The 22,923-nt window shown below is 46.2% G+C and overlaps 1 protein-coding gene across 1 annotated transcript; it reads right to left on the bottom strand.

Moving 5' to 3' along the window:
* Window positions 1-380: 380 nt before the first annotated feature.
* ALKBH1 (alkB homolog 1, histone H2A dioxygenase) lies at window positions 381-22,901 on the bottom strand. The gene is made up of 6 exons (XM_065403097.1): window positions 22,747-22,901; window positions 11,792-11,900; window positions 8,349-8,511; window positions 4,348-4,438; window positions 2,555-2,748; window positions 381-1,989 (listed from the first exon to the last, which is right to left on the bottom strand). Exons 1-6 carry the CDS (start codon window positions 22,894-22,896, stop codon window positions 1,566-1,568), a joined length of 1,131 nt encoding a protein of 376 aa, XP_065259169.1. The 5' UTR covers window positions 22,897-22,901; the 3' UTR covers window positions 381-1,565.
* Window positions 22,902-22,923: the final 22 nt, after the last annotated feature.

Here is a 22,923-nt window from a genome sequence, read left to right as displayed (position 1 = left end):
AATATTATGTACTGGTATTGTGCAAGGCACTGTCCACACACAAAGAAAGACAGTCCCTGGTCTGAAGAGTTTGTTCTGTAATTAATAAATAGATCCGACGTCGTTCCCCAACAGGAAGAGATACCAAGTCCATGCTGGAGTTGAACTTAGCCAAGAGGCATTGAAGGTAGCACCTCTCTCATACAGCCCAACTAAAAAACAAGCACCATATAAACCAAGTGGCCCTGAAGCCCTATGCAGGGTTCCTTTTACACAGCTGGTGGATGGCACAGTTAGCACATCCAAGAGAACCCTGAAGGAAACAGCAAGAGGGATGCAGTAGCATTAACAATACAGAAAAATAACAAAATGGGACAAAAGAAAAGAAAAAAAAAACTCTCCAAGAGAGATAGAAATCTTTAATTTAAAAACAGAGTAAGTGTATTCATGGGGAAAGCATGACAAAATACCCCTGGGATACAGCGTTGCCCTCAAACAATTAAAATTGCATTAAAAAGCAGATAGGAAGGTCTGAGTTCTAAAAAAGATGGGCACAGAAGCCAGTGTTTTCCTTATTTTGTTTAAATACAATTACCTTTTGGGCAATAGCGATAGTCACTGATTAATTTCTTTTTTGGGTACTTAATTTACAACTTCATTGTTCCTGCTTGTAAGCCATTCTCCTCATGCTGCTCCTTAAAGGAGCCAAGCAGGGACTGCAGAGACCGCATTCTGCAGACAACTAGAGGGATCGATTCTGAAGAATGGGGTCTAGGGCTCAGTCACACAAGGGGCACGGGGAGGAGGCCTGAACAGAAATCAGTAGGTATTCCAGGGAAGCCTGGCCCTAATTATTGTGCTCTAAAACCTGAGGTATTTAAAGAGCCCAGTCCTACTCATGAGAGGAGTCTCTGCTGCAGGTTGTGGGGTGTAAACAGCCAGCCAGAGGGCAGGACTCCAGCTAATACAGCAAGCCTTCTGCAGAGCATGTTTAGGGTAGCCTCTGGCTTCTGAGAGCTGAGTCAGTATGAGCTGCAGATGTGGCCCCATATTAAAAGCGCTGTAAGCAGATGCCCATTCAGACACATGTTGCCATTCAAACTTGTGCATGCTCAGCAGTGCACTTCAACTGGGCTTTGTAAATCAAATAATTTACTTTAACATAAGAACAACCACACCCTTCCCTTTGCTAGCACCTTCTATCCAAGAATCTCGAAGTGCTTTAGCAAGCTTTAATGAATTGAGCCTCAAAATCCCTGTGATGGGGGTATTTTACAGATGGGGAAACTAAGGTCCAGAGAGGAAGTTATTTGCCCAATGTCACACAGTAATTTCATGACAAAGCTGGAAACAGAAGCGAGGCCCAGCCCTATTCTTTGGCCACATGAGCATCCTTCCTCCCCTTCACAGTCCCGCCTCTTGTTCCCACCACCACCATCTTACCACTAAAGATCACAACTATTCTGCTGGAGTCCCCTATTCCCTCCACAACTGGATGGGGCTCCATGTGGTCACCTGAACCATCTGCCCCACCTGGGAGTTACCGGCCCAGTCCAAGCCAAAGGCCCAAGAGTGTTCTCCAGATCTCAGCTGTCTGTATTCAGTTTGTGCCGCTTGACTTCGCCATCCTCCTGGTGATAACAGCTTTCAGAGGTTGAATCCCATTCTCTCTCTCTCCTGGACTCATCTGGAAAGCTCTGACCCACAGCCAGCACCTGTCTGATGGTCATGTTAATGCGGGAAGTCTGCAAATACTTGGTACAGATCTGCCAGTCCTCTTCAGAGCAGTGCTCAATGACTGAGCAGTCAGGAAAGTCTGAGGGGAATGCCTGCTCCAGGCACGAAGGCAAAGCTGTCCCCTCAGGGTTGGGGAGGACCCGTGGGACAGCATGGTACAGCAGGCGGCTGAACCCGGACATTACCATGATGTCCCCACTGTGCATGAACATGGCTGTCGGGGCTTCATCACGCTTCAGGCCCCCCAACAAAAATATGGAGGATTGTCCAAAACTGGGAAGCATGAGAGGTTGTGGGTGGGAGAGAGAGGAGAGAGAGAAAACACGCACAGAAGGGAAAGCTCAGTTAGTGAAATAATAATTATGTGCAGAAACAGGAGGATTTTAATCAGCTAAATTCCTCTTTATACGCCCGATGGACCCTCTGTTACCACTTTAAGTTTAGTGCACATAAAACAGATGAACTGTGCACTGGTTTAAGTTGGGCAGGAGCTCTGCTGATGGATTTCATTCCTGCCCTTCAGCACTCCCCTACCATTCAGCTACTCCAGTCTTGGGTCTCCAACTCTGCTGATGTGCCCCCAATCCTGAGGAGCAGCAGCCACTGTAATTCAAATCCTGTGCCCTTTTCATGCACAGCTCTGCTTATGCACCTCACTCCTGACTTACAGCATCCCTGCTCTTCAAGTCTCCAGAGGTGAAAGGTTACAAACAGACAATTTGCCACTAAGTTTCATGGGTCTCCTGTAACCTTAAGTTAGTTTACAAAAACATGCATTCAATAGAAGATAGATGATGTGCCGCCCCTCCACAGTACACAAGCCCTTCCCCCGGCTCACCTGAATGATAAGAGAGGCTGAGAATGGTCCAGCTCAGACTCATCCACATGAATTCCCAGCGAAGAATCGAAGTGATAGTAGTTCAGGATCCCTGCCTCAGCTTGGAAGCCCTGGAACCCACACGCAGCAGCCACTTGCTCTGACAAAAAAGCAAGGTCTGAGGGGAAAGGAGTGTAGTGATCTGCTGAGTACTTCTGGAAAAGGGAGGGCATAGAGAAGAGAAATGCTCAGGAAAAACGGAACCCAAGAGCAGTAAAATCCATTTTTAAAAACATTTAGTGAGAACTCAGGGGCTTGTTTTACAGTTTATTGCATGCTAGTGCCAGGTTGACAGCTGGAGAGTGACATCTTATATTACCCCAGAATGGTCACACATGGGCAGCAGCAAGGCAAACATCCCTCACACCCTGCTCTGGATGAACACCCTTGGAGGGAACGAAATAAATTCAGGCTCAGTGGCCCATTCAATTCTGGGTCTGTGCTGAGACTGCCATTAGACATGCATGCTAATTACTGCCATGCGATATGGTGGTTTGGGTGGTAGACCTGAGGCCACTAGGAACTGCACGGAGACCCAACATTTTACATGGGCTACTGAGCAGCTGTCAGAGATGACCTACTTAGTCATTACTTCAGGTTGACAAACCTAGAGGTGAAAGGCTCTGTGTATCCCATCACCAAAGCCCAGAGCCAACTAGCTCTGCCTTCAATTTGATTAAAAAAAAAAAAAATCAAACAGAGAACTGCAACCCCACCACTTCCACTTTTCCATTCCCCACTGAATATCTCCGACTGGGGAGACTGGGAGGGAGCAGATGCATTTTCATTAAGGCTGTTCAGTAATAGGCTCACTCTGTACAGATAAGGCTGCAGGTAATTTGGCTAAGTGTGTCTGCAGCGCGCTGATAGACTGTGCTCTTGCTCTGTTCTGCATTCCTCTCCCAGCCTCCCTCAGATTGAGAGTCTGATTAGAAAGGCCATTTTTGTCTCCGAGATCTTCAACAGCCGCATGATTCCTGCTGGCTGGCGAGGCTTTGCTTTTGCTTCAGGCTTGAAGTTCACAGCCACCCCAGCAACAATCTCCTCTACCCTTTACCAAGAGGTAATGTTTTTTTACGGCTAGCCTACACTAGAAGCGCTACATTGGCGCAGCGTGAAGAGGCTCTATGTTGACAGGAGAGAGCTCTCCCATTGGGATAATTACTCCACCTCTGTGGGAGGCAGAAGCTATATCGGCGGGAGAGCGTCTCCCCCACCGACATAGCGCCGGTGTGGACACTGCTTAGGTCACTAACGTGCATCGCTCAGGGGGTGGCTTTTGCACACCCCTAAGCGACGTAAGTTATATCAACTTAAGCTGTAGTGTAGACCTGCCCTCAGAAATAGCCCACCTTCACATACCCAAGATCAGGAGATATGCCCCACCCTTATGTCCAATTACCAAGTTACAATGTTTCAAAGGCCACCTCCTTTCAGTGAGGAAGAGATACTCTGAACAGAGGCTCAGGCCTGCAGGCCAGATGTGCCCCACTGCACTACCTCCCAAAGGAAATGACACATGGCAACACACATCTGCCATTAAACCCCCAACACCCAAGCATAGGATTTAAACTCCCATGAAATCAAGCTTTGGCTGAAGACCCTTCTTGAGACAGAGCCTGGTGGGGCCATACGGATTTCCCTGCCATTGCATTCTGGGATGTCCTTCTCCCCTCCCTTTCTGACAGAGCTGCACCCTCCATTCAGAGCATGCAGGAAAAAGGAGATACAAAAGAGTGATTCCCCTCAAATACCTTGGTATCCCAGTTATAATGGTAACCTAAGGTCACCCAGCGCAGCTTCTCCAGTAAACTTCTGGGCTCCCGTTTGCTGGAACCTTTGCTCCTAAAAGACAAAAATTTAAAGAGATAATAGAATGGACATTTATTTCCTTCCTTGACATTCTCTGACATTGCTGCATGTAGAAATGGGAGATATTCACCCGTAAAACAGCACATTAAACACCTCACAGTGGATCTTTCACTTACAGTGCCCAAATCTTTTCCTTGGCGCAGTTGCTCTGAAAGTTCAGTTTATGACATTTGTACAAAATCTAGGGGCCTGGAACAAACTGCCATCACTTCACTTTCAATATAGAAGCTACTGGAGTTATCATGGGAGCAACAGAGGTGATCAGTGGACTGAAGGAGTAACTTTAAAAGGTATGGAAAAAACTAAATATGTAGAGCTTGGCTAAACCACAGCTAATGTGGGGAGGGAATCTCTCAGCCTATGAACATCTGAAGGGTGTAAACAAAAAAGAGGAGGAAGAATTATGTAGGGCAACACATGGGGTATAACTAGAAAAAAGGGATGAAATTAAGAAAGGGAATATTTAGGCTGAACTAGAGGACAGTGAGTAAGATGGGTCAGGCTGTGTAACAGTCACCAAAGAGAAGGGATAGATTCTCTGTTGCTTGGTGCATTTACAGAAAGTGTTGATGACAGACTGACCAGAAGACGTCATGGAAGGAGTAATACTGCATTGGCTGTGGGATATATGATGGATGAATTAACAAGTCTGCTCATATCTTGTAATATCTATAATTCTAGAATACTGCTGACAACCATCCAGACTCGCATGCAGGACAAAAAGAGAGTTCCCCAAAGTATTTTTAAGGAAGACAGTCACATGACAGCATGTCAGTGGCAAATATGGTGGGGGCTGCATGCAGATGAAACACCTCCAAATCATTTATCCCAGCATCTGCAGCTCCTCTTTTTTTATTTTATTACTGTTCGCTCTGCTGTGAAAAAGGATCTGTATCCAAGCATTTTGATAAATAATAGTGCCAGGGAGGTTGGCTTTCAGCTATAAGGCTTGTTAACCCAATTACACACCTTCTCTCTCAGCAAACAAGAAGCATGCTGTTTCTGCTGCCACTGCCAAGTCTGACCCAAACTTCAATGTTTGGCTGTTGCCTTTCCACTTTTTTTGCCCTCTAAATGGCAGGTCTGTAGATGGTAGCACAGCTTCTAGTCTACACCATGGACAGGCCTTTAAAGGCCAACTTCCACAGCTCCCATTCCAGTTTCCTTCTTCAAGGTACAATACAGGGAACTGCAGTTACTGTAATGCAGCAATACAGTAACTTTCAAATATCTGTTGGACTGAGTAACCTGTGGAGCCTAGAGCCACATGGCACTGCACTTAAAGGATGGAGAACCTACGATTCCCGCGCACTTCAAGGAGAACTTAACGTGTGCAATTAAAAAACAATTCTACTAGTACCTCCATTTTCAATGTTTCTCTTCACCTGTTTTTTGTTACAATGCTAGAGGTGTTTCTTTGACACCAGGATCTCCACTTCTTACATGTTCAACAGTTTATTTGCCCTGAGGCCTTAATACTTTATGTGTAATTTCACAAGTGGTTGCTGTGGAAAGGAAGGTGATGTTTCATACTCTTGGAAATGATTAATTCCTAGGACTGGAATAGCCAGGGGTGCTGCAGGTATCGAGGGGTATCAGTAGAGCAGAGCTGTGTGTGTGGAAGGGGAACAAAATTGAAATAGCAGGGAGCCTACAGGTTAAAACTGAAATGCATTAGCAGAACTATGCAGGGTGCCCAGTTAATTAATAGCAGGGGGAACTGCAGAGCATGCATGAGATGCATCAGAGCAGAGCTCTGGGAGTGGGAGTTGCTCAGGACTGGAAAAGGAGAGGGCTGTGGGTCAGGAATGAGATGCATTGGCAAAGATATGCAAGGAGGCATGAACAGAACCTGCTTGGAATAAATAGGGCTCTAATTCTTCTCTTTCAATAGCACTAAATACACTCATATTTTAAAAGCCTCACTGTTGCATGTGCTAAAAGGCTTTTGATGGCTCTTCTGGGGAGGCAATGGAGTTTCAAGGTTTTTGGTTTATTTACTTATATAATGTATTATGCTGCAAAGCCCAAGTCTTCCTGCTGGCATCAGCTTCCTCCTCAATCCACTGGTAGCAATTGACACTATAACACCTTTTCTCCCTCAGCAAGATGGCGGAGGAATGCACTAAGCCCTCTGGAACTGCTAGCAGTTCCCAATATTAGGGAGGAAACCCAACTTCCCTTCTACCAGTGATGAGTGCTTGACAGGTGCCTTCAGGGAGTGGGAACTCCAAGATTCCTCTGGAGCATGGAGCTACAGCAACTCTCTCTGCACCCCAAAAAGCCCTTGCCTCAAGACGACAGATGAGCTGGCTGGGTCACTCGCTCTCCCCTAGCGAAAGTGCCCACACATCAGTTTGCTTGCTCATTCTCTCAAGTGAGTGCTTACTAAAAGTGCTAACGTTTCTCCCAGCCATCACACTCTTGCAGCGCTGATTTCAGCTGAAACAGCACCAGCTGAAAATTAACCTCCATGTGATTGCGCTCTATGCATGCAGAGGATGCTCCTAGGAAAGTCCTGCCAAGTCACAGTGGCACCCCAGTTCTCTCACCTGATGGGTTGGGGGGCACTACTGACCAGATTTTAACGAGCAACGTTCATACTAGATTGAACGCAGAAATGTAAAAGCCAAGACTTCAGAAACAAAAAGCCTGGAATACTTCACTTACCCTCAGATCAGCAACAGCACGGGTAGCAGCAAGACAAGTTTCCGTTTACAGCACTCTGTAAATGTGCCTTAAGGGGGCTCACCTCTCAGGGCAAAAGGGGAATTGCATTACAATAGAAAAGTTCTATACTGCAGCGTCTTCCTCCTGCTGAACCCCAGGAGATGAGAGAAAGCAATTTCCCAAGGTAGTTTTGAAGGAATGAGGGGAAAGCATTTTGCTTTCATAATGGGGCTACAGTGGCTCTCCACCTCTTCAATACAGCAGGGCATTTTTGCTCCCTTGATAAAATGTTAAGTGCATCTTCTGGAAGGGAGAGGGAATGGGCAGGTTTGCGGGCAAGGAGGAACACAAAAGGAAACTGGTTACAGGAAGTGTCTCATGGTTACGGAGCCTTTGGAATCAAAACAAGATTAGAAGATGAGACAAGACTGGCTGGCTCAAGCGGTTCTGGGAATGGGCTGTGGAGCCTTTCACCTACAGGACACCCATTGCCAGGTTGGAAGTGTGAGGCGGGCTGCCTGGTAGGCTCAGAGAGTTTGGAAAGAGGCTTTTCACCTCTGGAGCACCGTCTCCAACCTAAGGCTTAGAGAGACCTCACAATCCCTGCTGCCTGGGCTCACTATGGTACAGTCCCTGATCTCTAGGGTGAGAATGCAGAGAGGCAATGGTTATCCTACTTACGCTTTTGTCACCATTTAATGGATTCATAGCAACTGGAGGGTCCTGCTCCCTCGGCTGGAAGAAGGAGGCTTCGCAAAGGTGCACACCAAGCAGTGCAAAGACCTAACTTGAATTTAAGATGTTCAAGTCCATAATACTGTGTGAAACCCTTCTTCCTGCACAATATTCTGCCAGTTCCATCCCCTGCAAATATACTAGACTCAGACTTCAAGGCCAGAAGGGACAATCATGATAATCTAATCTGACCTCCTGCACATTGCAGGCCACAGAACCTTGCCCACACACTCCTGTAATGGACTTCTATCCTCTGGCTGAAGTCCTCAAATCACAATTTTCAGACTTCATGTTACACAGAATCTGCTATTTACTCTATTTTAAACCTGCAAAGGACCCATGCCCCATGCTGCAAAGGAAGGCAAAAAAACCCCATAGTCTCTGCCAATCTGACCTGTGGGAAAATTCCACTAGCTAGGTGCCAAATCCTTCTGGTTTTATTTGATAATCTGAGGTTATTCTGACAGTCAGGACTCACCTCAGGTGCTTCTGGCTCTGCCCCCACAGATCAATGGTCTCCTCAACAGCCATGTGCATGTCCAGATTGCACACATTGGGTTTTTGGGGGTACAGCTTGAGACACTGCTTCACCCAGTGCCGCTGGCAGCCCGGAAGAAAGGGGTTTGAGATGAAAATAAACCCTGGCCATGCAGTCAAAAAGAAAAAAGAAAGAATATGGTTAGGTGTCCATTCATTTTTCTAAACCCTTAGCATTGGAGGGACACTGAGAAACTCTCTTATGTGCTCCAGCACTGACTCTATGTATGGGCAGGTGAAGTCTGTTACCAAAGTACCCGAGAGACAAACTAATCCCATACCCAGTGGGTTTATTTTGCCCAAAGTAAAGGATTGTAGGCAATAAGGCTTCTGGGAGAAAGAGCTAGCAGTGGAGACAGTGATTAGCTTTGGTGTGAGGAAAAAGTGATGACAGGAGAAGAAACAGTGTTCCAGGCTAACCACTAACTACAGGTGGCTGGAGTGGGCAGATAAATATTCCTCACATCCTTCTTTTCTCTGGGCTGATTAAGATTTAGTTCTTAGAATGTTCCCTCATAATTAATCCCTGAAACCAGAGAAGGGGTCCCTGCCAGGTCAGGGTTGAGGCAAACTGGTGGGTGCAAGGTGCACAGGGGACACTTTCCCTTCCACTAGTCCATATTATATCTGTCATGTGGATCTAGAATCTCTCTCTCCAGGACTATCAATATGGTAAATTTCACCAACACAAAATTCACATTAAAAAAAAAAAAAGATGTATAGAGGGAAAAAGAAAGCAAAATAAGTTTCCAGGATTTGTTCAGCTGGGTTCTTTTGAACTCTGAAGATATATAAGGTTAAACAGAGACAAAATCAGAAACAGATGAAGACAAGCAGCAAGGCTGAAAGTCTCAGTGGGATACAAACTTACGTTGAAGCTTTATGAAAGAGGTAATAAACAGAAAAAACCTCCTGCCAGCAAATCTTATAGGCCTTTCAACAGCAAATTAACTATCTTAGAAAAAGTGCTCTCAAGTTATTAGTATACTATTGCTCATTCCACTCAATCCCCCACACCCTCCAGATCATGGGGCTGCCTTCTGACAGCTTTGGTTACAAGACATTCCCTCACCAGAAGTATTAAATTTACTCTGTTGGCATCTGTATGGAACAGAATAATAATACTGCTTTGCCCTTTGATAGATTTATACCTGGTGTTCTCAAAGCGCTCTACAACATACATGAATTACACTGAACTAGATGGGGATTATCCTAGGTCACACAGCAAAGCTTGGAATAGAACCCACATGTCATGGGGGCTGGCCCTTTCAGGGGAGTCAGGACTAGTCTACCTGTGACAGGCACAGCTAGAGAATGAGCAGGACCTGTTGCCACCTGCAGAGGGCCAGGAACCTGAAGGGCCAGTCTGTATTTCACTCTGGTTTCATGGCCTGCCAGTGACATTAGTTAGTGGTATTTCCATGGAGCCGTGAACCTACGCACGTATTTGGTGCAGTTCACGGAATCTGCCGACGCCTGTCCCTTCTGAAATGGGAGCTTGGTGCACGTCTACATAGACTGTGTCAAGTTGCAGCCCCTCTTCTGGCTCCTCCAAAACCTCTTACTGAGGTTCTGGCTGCACTTTTCCCCACATCTCCTCACACCCCATCCATAGCCCTACAAAGTCACAAGACCTCCTCATCAACATCCTTATGGTGCTGGCTAAGATGGCCATCCATCAAACTAGGAGGAGGAAGCTTGGTATGGGGAGGGAGGGAGGAGCGTGCTCTGCGACTGTGAGGCCTATTTCCAGTCCCTTGTTAAATCGCACCTCTGAGCAGAATTCCTATGGGCAGTGTTCACTAACTCCTTAGACACCTCTGAGGAGCAGTGGTCGCTGTTGGGGGTCCCTGTTCAGTGTCCCCTTTTGGTTCCCTGATTTTACACCTTTGACCCTCGTGTTCCTGTTTTGTCATTTGTTGTCCCCATAATTCATCTGTGACCTGAGTTCAGTGGTTCCTCCCCAACAACTGACATGGCAGACTGAGTTCTGGGTGGTCCTAAGCCCACCCATCCCGGTAGCCACAATAGGCAAGGAGAATGAGCCAACCCAGATCCACCTGTGAGTAGTTCATTACATAGATGACTGGGTGGCAGTTAATTAGCTTAATGGACACCTGGGCCTTATAAGAGGGCTGAGAGAACTCAGTCTGGCAGTTGGAATCACAGGCAGCAAGTTCCTACAGAAGGCTCTGAGCCAGTTTGCACAGGAAATGGTACTCCAAGGGAAGCAGCCTGGGACCATTGCCATAGCCCAGAGCAGAGAAAGAGACTCTCAAAGGTAGCCCAGAGAGTGGCTGGGAATGGGGCCCAGAAGCATGTTGAAGAGACACCCCAAATGACGGAAGAACCTTTTGTTTGTTTGAACTTTTCAGTTTGGACTTCGTGTTTTGTGACTTGGCTGGAGGGTTCAAACACTTCTCCAGAACTAACTGGTGTGTGGAGAGCAAAGGAGACTCACTTTGGGGAGGAAAACAGACAGGGAGCACTGCAGTGCAACAGTAGACTGACAGGGGGTGCTATGGGGCGGCCATGACAGCAGGCACACGTGCAGGCAGTGACTGAATGTATGGTTGGTAAATTGAACCAAAGTTAACAAGATAGAGAGGTGAAGGAGTCTCGCCTACGAATATTACATTTCCAGTAGGTTACCTAAGCCAGATGGTTCCTGGGGCAATCTCAATTTCAAAAATGGCAAGCTGGCTCCAGAGCAGAGAAGTCAGTAAACCTGGAATTCTAGTTTTCAAGAACAGCAACTGTTGTTACATTCAAAGGGTGGCTTATAGAGCACATACACCCAACAGAAATACCAGAAGAAACCTTTTTGTTACTGGGATCTGCAGTCTCTTAGTCTCCATTTAACTCCTGGAAAAGTCTGTCTCTCTAAATTCCCCTGACAGCTTCAACTGGATATGGGATTCCCTTTCTCTTACTCTGCTCAACTGTTGTGCACTGTTGCTGTGCATGGTTGAACATTAGTGACATTTCATCCCAGAGGTGACTGCATTTCAGTGATGGGTGAAATTATTCCTGTAGCATTTGAAATTTGAGATGGAAGGTACTATGGAAATGTAAGATAATCATCATCACAGGGTGCGTCAATGGATTTCCATTCTCAAGATGGAAGGTGGAGTTGGTACAGCTCAAAAAACTCAGTTTATTCTTCTGTTTCCCTCTTCATGCATACCAACCTTCAAAGCTCTAAATCAGTTCCTCCTGCACTTGGGCTACAACTTATACCATGCACAGACAAACCTGTATCAATTCCTCAGCCAGGGCAGCATAATGCCACAGAGTACAGGGTGGGGAGAACAAGAGAGGGAGACAACTAAATCAGAGGTGGCAAGGCCATGTTTTGTCTTGCTTGAAGTCAGATGGACTTACCTGGGTAGCCATCCAGGCCATAGGCTTTCCACTGGCTAACTGGCCGCAGTCCTGCTCTGTAGGCATCTTGATCGCTGACTGAAGAAATGCTTAGGTCAGAGCTGACCACCTGGCAGGAGAGAAGCAGAAGTCAGGCAACTGAACATGGCAAAATTTTGACATCCCTTCAAATACAGACAGATGGAGTTTATCTGATTTATATTCAACTACGTTAAAATAGGAGCATGGGACTCTTTCCTGCTATGTGTGTAAGTCAGGAAGGAATGGGGCTATGCTGTAGTGTATCAGTGTCTCAGGGACTCTAGTGACAGGAATGCTCCCAGAGAACTATTCCCTTAGAGAACTTGCAGAAGCAAAATCAAATTGTTAAACTGGCATGAATATATGACAAATCAAACAGAAGCTAGAGCCTTTATCATACATCATAGGTCAGAAGGAAAACCCCTCATTCTTAAAGGAGTAGGGGCAGCAGAGAAAAATTACATGTGGCCAGAAAGAATGCTACTGTATTCACCTATTCACAGATTGCAACCTCATGCTGGTGTTGACAGATTCATCAAGCTGAACTAGATAGTAATGCGTAGCACTTATATAACACTTCCCACCATCAACACACTTTCCACCTTCAGAGCACTTTCCAAACATTCATCGTCTACAGCCAAGCGCTGAGGTATAACCGCATTTGCTCCAACCCCTCAGACAGAGACCAACACCTACAAGATCTTCACCAAGCATTCTCAGAACTACGATACCCGCATCAGGAAATAAGGAAACAAATCAACAGAGCCAGACGTGTACCCAGAAGCCTCCTGTTACAAGACAAGCCCAAGAAAGAAACCAACAGAACTCCACTGGCCATCACCTACAGTCCTCAGCTTAAACCTCTCTAAAGCATCATCAGTGATCTACAACCCATCCTGGACAATGATCCCTCGCTTTCACAGACCTTGGGAGGCAGGCCAGTCCTCGCCCACAGACAACCTGCCAACCTTAAGCATATTCTCACCAGCAACCACACACCGCACCATAACAACTCTTACTCAGGAACCAATCCATGCAACAAACCTCGATGCCAACTCTGCCCACATATCTACACCAGCGACACCATCACAGGACCTAACCAGATCAGCTACATCATCACCGGTTCATTCACCTGCACGTCCACCAATGTTATATATGCCATCATGTGCCAGCAATGCCCCTCTGCTATGTACATCGGACAAACTGGACAGTCCCTACGTAAAAGGATAAATGGACACAAGTCAGATATTAGGAATGGCAATATACAAAAACCTGTAGGAGAACACTTCAACCTCCCTGGCCACACAATAGCAGATGTAAAGGTAGCCATCTTACAGCAAAAAAACCTTCAAGATCAGACTTCAAAGAGAAACTGCTGAGCTTCAGTTCATTTGCAAATTTGACACCATCAGATCAGGATTAAACAAAGACTGTGAATGGCTAGCCAACTACAAAAGCAGTTTCTCCTCCCTTGGTGTTCACACCTCAACTGCTAGAAGAGGGCCTCATTCTCCCTGAATCAACTAACCTCATTATCTCCAGACTGATTCTTGCCTGCATATTTATACCTGCCTCTGGAAATTTCCATTACATGCGTCTGACGAAGTGGGTATTCACCCACGAAAGCTTATGCTCCAATACATCTGTTAGTCTTTAAGGTGCCACAGGACTCTTTTTACAGATCCAGACTAACACGGCTACCCCTCTGATACTTTCCAAACATTTGTCACTCATCACAATCCCTTTGGAGGTAGGTGAGGATTATCTGTATTCTACAGAAAGGGAAACTAAGATATATAAAATGACTTGGCCAAGGCTACACAATGAGTCAGAGCCAGAACTGGTAGTAGAATTGTTCCCTATCCTGTGCTCAGACCACATAGTTCTCTTTCTCTTGTATCAGAATCAGCAGCTACAGGATTAAGTATTATTCTTTGCACCTCACTTGGATTGTTTCACTGATCATGTTCTCTCTCAGCCTATGTCTACACTACCCCCCCCAGATCAACGTTCCAGGGATCAATGCGCTGGAGTTGATTTAGTGGGTCTAGTGAAGACCCGCCAAATCAACCGCAGATCGCTCTCCAGTAAACCCCGGTACTCTATCCTGAATGAGAAGAGCAAGGTAAGTCGACAGGCAAGAGAATGTCTCCCATTGACCCAGCATAGTGTGGACCCTGTGGTAAGTCGACTTACCACGGTAGCATAGACATAGCCTTAGTTCAACTACTCAGACTCCACAATGAATGCAGTATAAATGCCTAGGCAGAGCTTCAGTCTCTCTGCACACTCAAAGCTGACAGGGCCTCAGTTTACAGTCTTCTGAATCAAAGGACAAATATCTATCTATATTTATAGATAGATAAACATTTTGTTTTAGTGACATCTTAAATTCTATAGAAAACAGCTAGATCTGAGTGAAATGTGTCAGGTGACGCTAAATCCTTGGCATTTAGGAGTTTCCTGTACCTAACCATTTTTACTGGTTTGCTCATCTCTCAATAAAAAGGAACTTATTACTGCAAACCATGAACAGTCATTAACTCAGAGACTCCTGTCTGTGTAATGTGCCCGAGAAGATTCTTTCCTCAGCCAGGGATGTCACCACAAACTTCCCAGCTCCTGCCTCTAAAAGCTGCTAATACACTAGCGGTGGCCCTTTCTTCAGAATAATGGAAACTGCTCCTGTGCCAAAGATCTACATGCATTGAAACAGGTAAATAAACCTCAGAGCAAGACAGCTAGGAGACATCTCACATCATCAGAGAACTCAGCTGCTTGAAGAAGTTTATTGGAGAACAAAAGGAATAATATCTGGCCCAGTCTGTCTGGCTTCACACTGACTCCTCACTGAAGAGAAGATCCACACGTTTTTAGCCCATGGGGGGAAAAGAAATACATCCATTGCCAAATATCGAGTCACCTCCGATGGTGGTAGGGACAGAACAGAGACATATAAATGGATCAGACACCGTTGATGCTTTCAATACTTAGGGTATGTCCAGACTACCCGTTGAATTGCCGGGTAATAATTGATCCCCGAACGCGCTCCCGTCGACTCCGGAACTCCACCAGGGCGAGCGGCGGTAGCGGAGTCGATGGGGGAGCCGCGGCTGTCGATCCCGCGCCGTGAGGACCCGAGGTAAGTCGAAATAAGATATGTCGACTTCAGCTATGCTATTCCCGTAGCTGAAGTTGCGTATCTTACATCGACCCGGCCCCAGTGTAGACCAGTCCTTAGAAGTGCTTAAAATTTCCCAAAGGGGCTGCAGCTAAGTTCCCTCTGCCCCAACCCTGAGCTCCCTCATGCACCCCAAACCCCTCATCCCCAGCCTCACCCCAGAGCCCAAAACCAACCCTCTGCCCCAGCCCTGAGCCCCCTCCCACACTCCAAACCCCCATATTGATGCACATAAAAAATTCATTCCGCACATGGACCTCCTGCTGGCTGCTTCCGGGGCGCAGCACGGTGTCAGAAGAAGTAGGGACTAGCGTGCCTTAGCCAGGCAGCACCGCCAGCGGGACTTTTAATGGCCTTACATTCCACGACCCGGTACTGGGTCGCAACCCGCAGTTTGAAAACCACTGTTTTAGATGGTATTATCTGTCATTTTTGAGGGGAGGAAAGAGAAAAGAATACCACAAACAGAAAATGCAGATTCTGTCTGTGGTGTGACTTACAGCCTCACTGCAGGAAAAACACAGGCTCAGCACATGATCTTATCAGCCAATCAAGATCTGTTAAACTTGTATCAGGAGAGGGCTGTTGAAGGCATTGCTTTTAGATGCTGTTCTGGTCATAGCCTCACAGCACTGTTGCAAAGCGTAGAGTTGTCTTGGCAGCTAAGCAAGACTCGCTATTAGACAGAAGGCAAAGAGAAATAGGAAAGAGAAGAAATACAGTAGGGATGCGGGGGAGAAAATGAAACATGAGAAAAGGGATTACCCAAAGCTCATATTCCAGGTGTTGTTCAGGACTAAGGTTATGTCTACACTAGCAATTTTGTTGGTAAAACTTTTGTTGGTCAGGAGTGTGAAAAAACACACACTCCTGACTGATATAAGTTTCACCGACAGAAGTGCCCATGTGCACCGTGCTATGTCGACAGGAGACGCTCTCCCACCTACTGCAGCTCGTTGGGGGTGGTTTAATCATGCTCACGGGAGAGCTCTCTCCTGTTGGCATATAGGGCTACCTGGGAGATCTTACAGGGGCACAGCTGCAGCGGTACATCTGTACCGCTGTAAGGTCGGTAGTGTAGACACAGCCTTAATCAAAGCCAGTGGACATGACAGGGTCATCTGGTTCTGACTGGGGGCCAGGACCAGGACAATGAAGGCTCAATGGTGATATGGTGGATCCATGTCCCAGGAGATGGTGGGGGTGGAAGTCATGAAGGTAAAGCTTGGCTCCTTCCAGTCCACCCATCCCACTCAGTGATCTGTGACTTTACCAGGAGCCTTGAAGACCCCTTATCACAGTTCTTTTAACTTAAACAAATTTGTAGCAGTCTACTTGTCTCCAATTTCTGCCTACTCTCATAAACAATTTTATGTAACAAGCTGAGTTGGACCTTTGTTACCATGATCAACTTAAGAGTAGAGAGTGTTGCACAATAACTCCTGGCCCACCCCTTTATTTTTCCAATCATGGCCAGCATCCTTTTTGTTCTTATGCAGCCAAATTCAGCCACATAGCAGCTGTAGAGATTCTCTACTCTGCAGACCTCATGAAGGGTATAAGATACCAAGAAAGTGTAGGATTAAAGGCAAAAATACCAGAGAGAGTAAGAATTGAAGTGACGCTACTATCAGGTCACCCAATCTGATGATGTGTGTTTGCCTGGACCCCTCTGAGGCATATCAAGAATGGGAGTGTATCCCTGCTGCTTAGGAATTACAGGACAGAATCTGGGGGCTATCAATAATTATTGCGCACCATCAGAACATCTAAGACTCCTGCCCTCAGCTACATGAACCATGTCACAACAGGCAAATCTACACCCATCCATAATTCCTAAAAGTCAGAGATACCTCCAGAACTTTTCTGAAAAAAAAAAAAAAACATTAAATGAAGAAACAATTCTGCTTCTCTTCTCGTTTAGTACCAAAGATATTTGAACTAAATTGAATTCTTTGCTACAGTATGAAAAATGCTTCCAGAGAATTCAAGTTTATTGATCCAAAATCTAAGACTTGTCACATCCAGCATTTACTCCTGAGGGAATTCTGCACCACTGCGCACGTGCAGAATTCATGTCCCCCGGGGCAGATTTCTTTGCTTCCCCACAGAAAAATGACTTTCTGACAGGAAAGCAAAGGGAAGCCACAAGAGCGGTCATGCAACCCTCCCCAGCAGTATGTTTTGGGTGCCCAGGGCAGCCAGAAGAGAGGTAAATCACTCTGGGGCAGGAAGCAGGACTGGGGAAGACCCGGCTGGTGTCTCCTCCCTGCGCTGGGCTCAGCTGCTAGTCCCGGCTGAGCTGGGGAAGACAGGACTTCCTCCTCCCCTGCACGGCATCCAGGGCCGGGTCAGACCCACCCCCAGATTTCTCCCCAGGCTGCAGGAAGCTCTGCAAACTCCCCCCTCCACCCCACTTCCTGCACCCATCACTCCTCAGCTGCAGTGGGAGGGATCCCTGTACAGGGAGCTGCTCCCCCATCCACCCAACCCCTGTGCATCCAGACCCCCTCATATTCAGACCCTCCTGCTGAGCCTCACCCCCACACACACAGCTGGACTACCCCAAGTCACCAGAACCCAGATCCCCACGCCACTGAGCTCCACTCCCCCAGCATTTGGAACCCCACTGAGCCCCCACATCCAGACTCCCTTGCCGAGCTCTATCCCCCCTCCATTGAGCCCCAATCACCTCCCCCCCAGACCTGAGCCCCTTCACCTAGTCCCCCTGCAGGGTCCCATTACCATTGCACCCAGTACCCCCCAACAAGCCTCTGTGCATCCAGATCCCCCCCGACACCCGGATCCCCCACTGAGCCACCTGCACCCAGATTGCCCCACACAGAACCCTCTCAACCCACATCTGGATCCCCCCCCACACTAAGTCGCTCCACACTTGGATCCTGCCTGCCTACATGTAGTGCATCTGGCACGGAGGAACAAGTCACTGGGGTGTTTCTGGGCCAGGCTCGGTCCTTGCACTGTGTCAGGGTTGGGAGCAGACTCACTGCTGAGTCCATGTCCGGGGAGGCAGAGGGGGTGTGGGAGCTGCACGGTGATCTCCCACCTCCGTGCTGCCAGTAGCCTGTGCTCCCCAATGCCATGCTGGAGCCTCCACATTTATTTGACAAATAAAAATATTGTGCACAGAATTTTTATTTTTTTGGTGCAGAATGCCCTCAGGAGAAAACATTGGACCATTGCCTAAAAAGAACTGCTAGGCCAAAAACCACTTATGTTTTTAAAGTCAGCTATCTTGAAAAATCCCAGGCTTATGAGCATATGACGTATGTGGAATCTCAGCTTCTTTTAGAGGCATAGTGCATTTGTTTCTATCCCTGATGGATTTTGAGATATCACACACTAAAACCACCAGGGCTGCCTTGGTCTCGCAGTGCTTCTGGACACATTTGTTCCTAGAGATGGCAGGTTGTAAGATAATGGACCTTAAAAAAAAAAATCACATCATTCTAAGTAATAGCTTGGTTTTGTCCATACAATACTATAGTAATTAAGATGTAATGGTCACTCTACAAGAGCTACTAGAGCTAGAAACCACAATGTTTTATAGTATGTGACAGACTGAAATCAGAGTTTTCAAATGATATAAAGCATTAATCTCTAACTAGCAGGTCATGCAATCTTAGGACTTCATATTGGAAATGATGTTGGGGGAAGTAAGAGAGCAATAAAATGATTTGATTTTATGACCAGTTGTCTTACAGCCTACCAGGTGTAGAAACACTTTGACAGGACTTCTATACAGACATTACACACAAACACAAACCATATTAAGAGTATTATTAAGGTTGCATAAGCAAGCTCTCAAAAGTTAGGAAATGCCAGAATGAAGGTTGCCTGTGCAACCTTAATTTGGTCCTTCTGTGTGAATGCATTACAAAACTGTCTTTAATTACCTAATCACACACTATTTTTTCCACAGGACCCCTGCCTCATTCAGTGCACAGCACAGACCACTTCTAGGAGTGAATCAGGGTAGTAAGTGGAAGAGGCTGTTGTCTGCACTGCCCCAACCTCATTTTTTGCAGAAGTTGGAAGGAGTGCAATATCTGAAGTACTGGGGATGAGTGGCTGTAGGCCTGCCCAAAACTAAAGGCCCTCCCCCTCAATTAAGAGGGAGGAACCACTGGACCCAAGCATCATTTGCTTATAGTGCACAACAAATGAAAAAACAGGAGTGAGGGTGAGGTCAGAAATAAAGAAGCAGGGATCCTGAGGGGAACACCAAGCAGAGAACTTCCAATAGAGCCCACTGCTCCTCATAGGCATCTAAGAAGTCAGTGGATGCTGCCCAGAGGAACTCTGCCTAGAGACATGACTGGATGAGTGAACAGAAATAGGCCCCACAGTTGTGGAGTAACCTCCCCCTCACTCCCCCGCATCCAGCTTCCTTCTCCTGATATGATGGATGGCCCAGACAATTTTAAATCTGGCATTTTCTAACTTAAATTGCTTGACTTTGCAACCTAAATATAATTTTTAATGTAGTATTTTTAAAGTGTGATTTCCTAGGCTTTTTTTAAGGAAAAAGATAAAATATATAATAAGTAAAACTGCAACAATCCCCACATCATGACTCATTAGCTGAGCTTGAACCTTGCAGCTTCAACACATACTTCTAACACTTAAAAAACAGTGGTTCTCAAACTTTTGTACTGGTGGCCCCTTTCACACAGCAAGCCTCTGAGTGCGACCCCCCTTATAAATTAAAAAACTTTTTTGTATATTTAACACCATTATAAATGCTGGAGGCAAAGTGGGGTTTGGGGTGGAGGCTGACAGCTCACAACCCCCTATGAATAACCTCATGACCCCCTGAGGGGTCGCAACCCCGTTTGAGAACCCCCGACTTAAACAGAATGAACTACATTAGTTGGCAGCAGAAAAATGCTATCCAAGAAGGGTGGATGGGCTGCTGGTGCCACATGCTTGGTCTGGGAGCCCAACCTGGCTTTCTCTCTTGGTCCCCCCAGAGACAGATGGATTTTGTTCCCCATGTTATGTCCCCAAAGCAAGGCAGGGATAGCTGGGGCTTTGTGGTAGGTCTGAAGAACAGTCACGGTGTGTCATCGTGGGACTCTTCTCCTTCCCACCCAGGAAGTTGGGGGAAGCAGAACCACCACCAAAAAGGGGATAAGTTGCTGGGGTAATGTGTCTCCTCTCAGGAGGGGTATTGTGGTGGTGGTAGAGTGAGGCTGGGCTCTTTGACCCCTGAAAGCTGCTCCAGAAGCCCCTGTTCCCAGATAAATGCATGATGCTGTTTTAGCCAATGTATGAGCCTGGCCTTAAAAATATTCATGTTTAGATGTTTTGGCATTCTGCCAACATTCTCCTGTGCAGTGAAAGTCACAGTGGTTAAATGGTATTTTTTTTATTTATTTTTTTAAACAGTTTCTCTCTGAAACTTCCAACAGTATTTCATGGAGAAAAGAAAAGGCACTTCTGTAGCCTGAGGGTTTCATTCCTGCTGAATTTCAAAGGACTACAGCAGGGGTAGTCAATTATTTTTTGTCAAGATCCAAATTTCTTGGTCAAGATATAGTCAAGGTCCAGACTCCAGAGAAAATAATAAAAAAAATCCAGTGATGATGATAAAAAAAATAGATGTCATGGTCCGTTCAAAAGTGTCTGGCAGTCTGGATTTAGCCCATTGTCCACCTACTGACTACTCCTGGACTACAACAATCAATCATAGAATCATAGCACTGGAAGGGACCCTCTCAGTCTGCTCTGCTCCAGACTTAACAAACCCAATTTTTTCAACCTTCCCTCATAGGTCATGTTTTCTAGACCTTTAATCATTTTTGTTTCTCTTCTCTGGACTTTCTTCAATTTGTTTGCATCTTTCCTGAAATATGGTGCCCAGAACTGGACACAATACTCCAGTTGAGGCCTAATCAGCACAGAGTAGAGCGCGAGAATTACTTCTCGTGTCTTGCTTACAATACTCCTGCTATAGATCCCAGAATGTTTGCTTTTTTTGCAACAGTGTTACACTGTTGACTTATATTTAGCTTTTGATCCACTATGACCCCCAGATCTCTTTCTGCAGTACTCCTTTCTAGACAGTCATTTCCCATTTTGTATGTGTGCAACTGATTGTTCCTTCCTAAGTGGAGTACTTTGCATTTGTCCTTATTGAATTTCATCCTATTTACTTCAGACCATTTTCCCAGTTTGTTCAGATCATTTTGAATTTTAATCCTATCCTCCAAAGCAGGTGTTAGAGCCTTTTTAAAAAGGGTTGCAAGAATTTTTTATAGTAGAAAGTGTTAGGCAACCTAAATTTGGAGGTCATTACTAGCTCCTCCTACGATCAGAATGTGCTCATCACAATGTTATTGGAGATTGTGGACAGAAATTGTTGATCCTTGGTCATATGCAGCGTGTTTCTCTTACATAGTTGAAAAGGACTACGTGTTATTTTAGAGAGAGCGCTTATTTGCCTCTTCTGTTTATTACTCCCCTGAAGTTGTTATCCTCTATTCTTAATGTGTTTTCTCTAAATCAGCTAATTGTGCTACCACAGATAGATGATACTGGGTTTAGGTAGTAAATAAGCAGCAGATAGATGGACTCTTAAGGAAACAGCTTCCTTTCTGAAATAGTCCTAATAATATACAATTAAAAAAAACCAAGAGGAATACGATCATATTAACAGATTAGGTATAGCTAGTATGGTGCTTTAGAAATGCAGAGAGATTAACAGGTCATGGAAAAGCATTTCTAGCTGGGTGCATTTCAAAGTTTTCCATGAGGTTCCAGCCCACCGCACTGAACACAACTGCCATGTTAAGAATAAATACCCATAAATCTGCTGTTGCAGATGGGAAAAATGCTAGTCACAGACATTGTGATCAACTACTGTTAGTGAAAGATTGTATGAAAGTGAGGAGCCAGTGTTGGCTTGTTTACATGGAGGAGGCAGCCACTTTAACGGTATCATTGTCTGTACTATACATATTCAAGACAAGTTTTTGCAGCAAGGAAATAAGAATATTAACATACATATATAAGGAAAGGAAGAAAGTCCAGCCTCTCTGAATACTCTGTAAGCAAACCTGATGGGCTCTTCTAAAAGGCTTTCATGCCAACCTCTAGAGATGCCAATTCTCAGAGTTTAGAGTGGTAGCTGTGTTAGTTGTATCAGCAAAAAGAACAAGGAGTACTTGTGGCACCTTAGAGACGAACATATATGAGCATATATTTAGCCCACGAAAGCTTATGCTCAAATAAATTTGTTAGTCTCTAAGGTGCCACAAGTAATTCTCAGAGTGTAGCGCTAGTTACATGGCAGTCTACGATTTCCCTAGCGCCCAGCTTCTAGAGTCAGGCCCTCACAGGAGAATTTCCACCTTCCTTGAGCACACAGGTTCCTAGCCCGCGTGCTTGCAGCAAGGAAAAGTTGACAACGCGATGAGGGCTCACAAACCAGGAAGCCAAGACAAAGCCCCAGCGTTTTTAGCACCTCACGGTATTGAGCTCATCTCATGATTTTGAGAGGAACCAAACTGACGATTTCCTTAAAGGTGGGGGTGGGCAGCGCAATGAATAGCCCGAGCCGAGTTGACGCTCCTGTTCCTCCCAGAGCACTCAATGCCCGAGTAGGAGACCTGCGGCTCAGCCGGAATGGAGAACGGGGGGAAGGGGGGGACTTGAGGGCGAGAGCGGCGGCCGGTGCCCGGGAGCGGAGAACAGCGGACGCCAGCATCTCCCCACTCCCCGCAGTTACCTGGTCCCCCGCAGCGGAGAAATCAATTACGCCCCCCAAGTCGGGACCGCCCCGCAGGTCCCGCCGCCGGTAGAAACGGAAAAGCCGGCGGAAGGCGTCTTCCCGACCTTCCCGCGCCAGGGCCGCAGCCGCCGCCGCCATCTTGGCCATGGCAACCTCTCACCTCCCCGCCCCCCG

This window comes from Emys orbicularis, chromosome 4 (assembly GCF_028017835.1).
Source record: "Emys orbicularis isolate rEmyOrb1 chromosome 4, rEmyOrb1.hap1, whole genome shotgun sequence".
NCBI lineage: Eukaryota > Metazoa > Chordata > Testudines > Emydidae > Emys > Emys orbicularis.
This window is presented reverse-complemented; position numbering and strand designations above follow the sequence as displayed.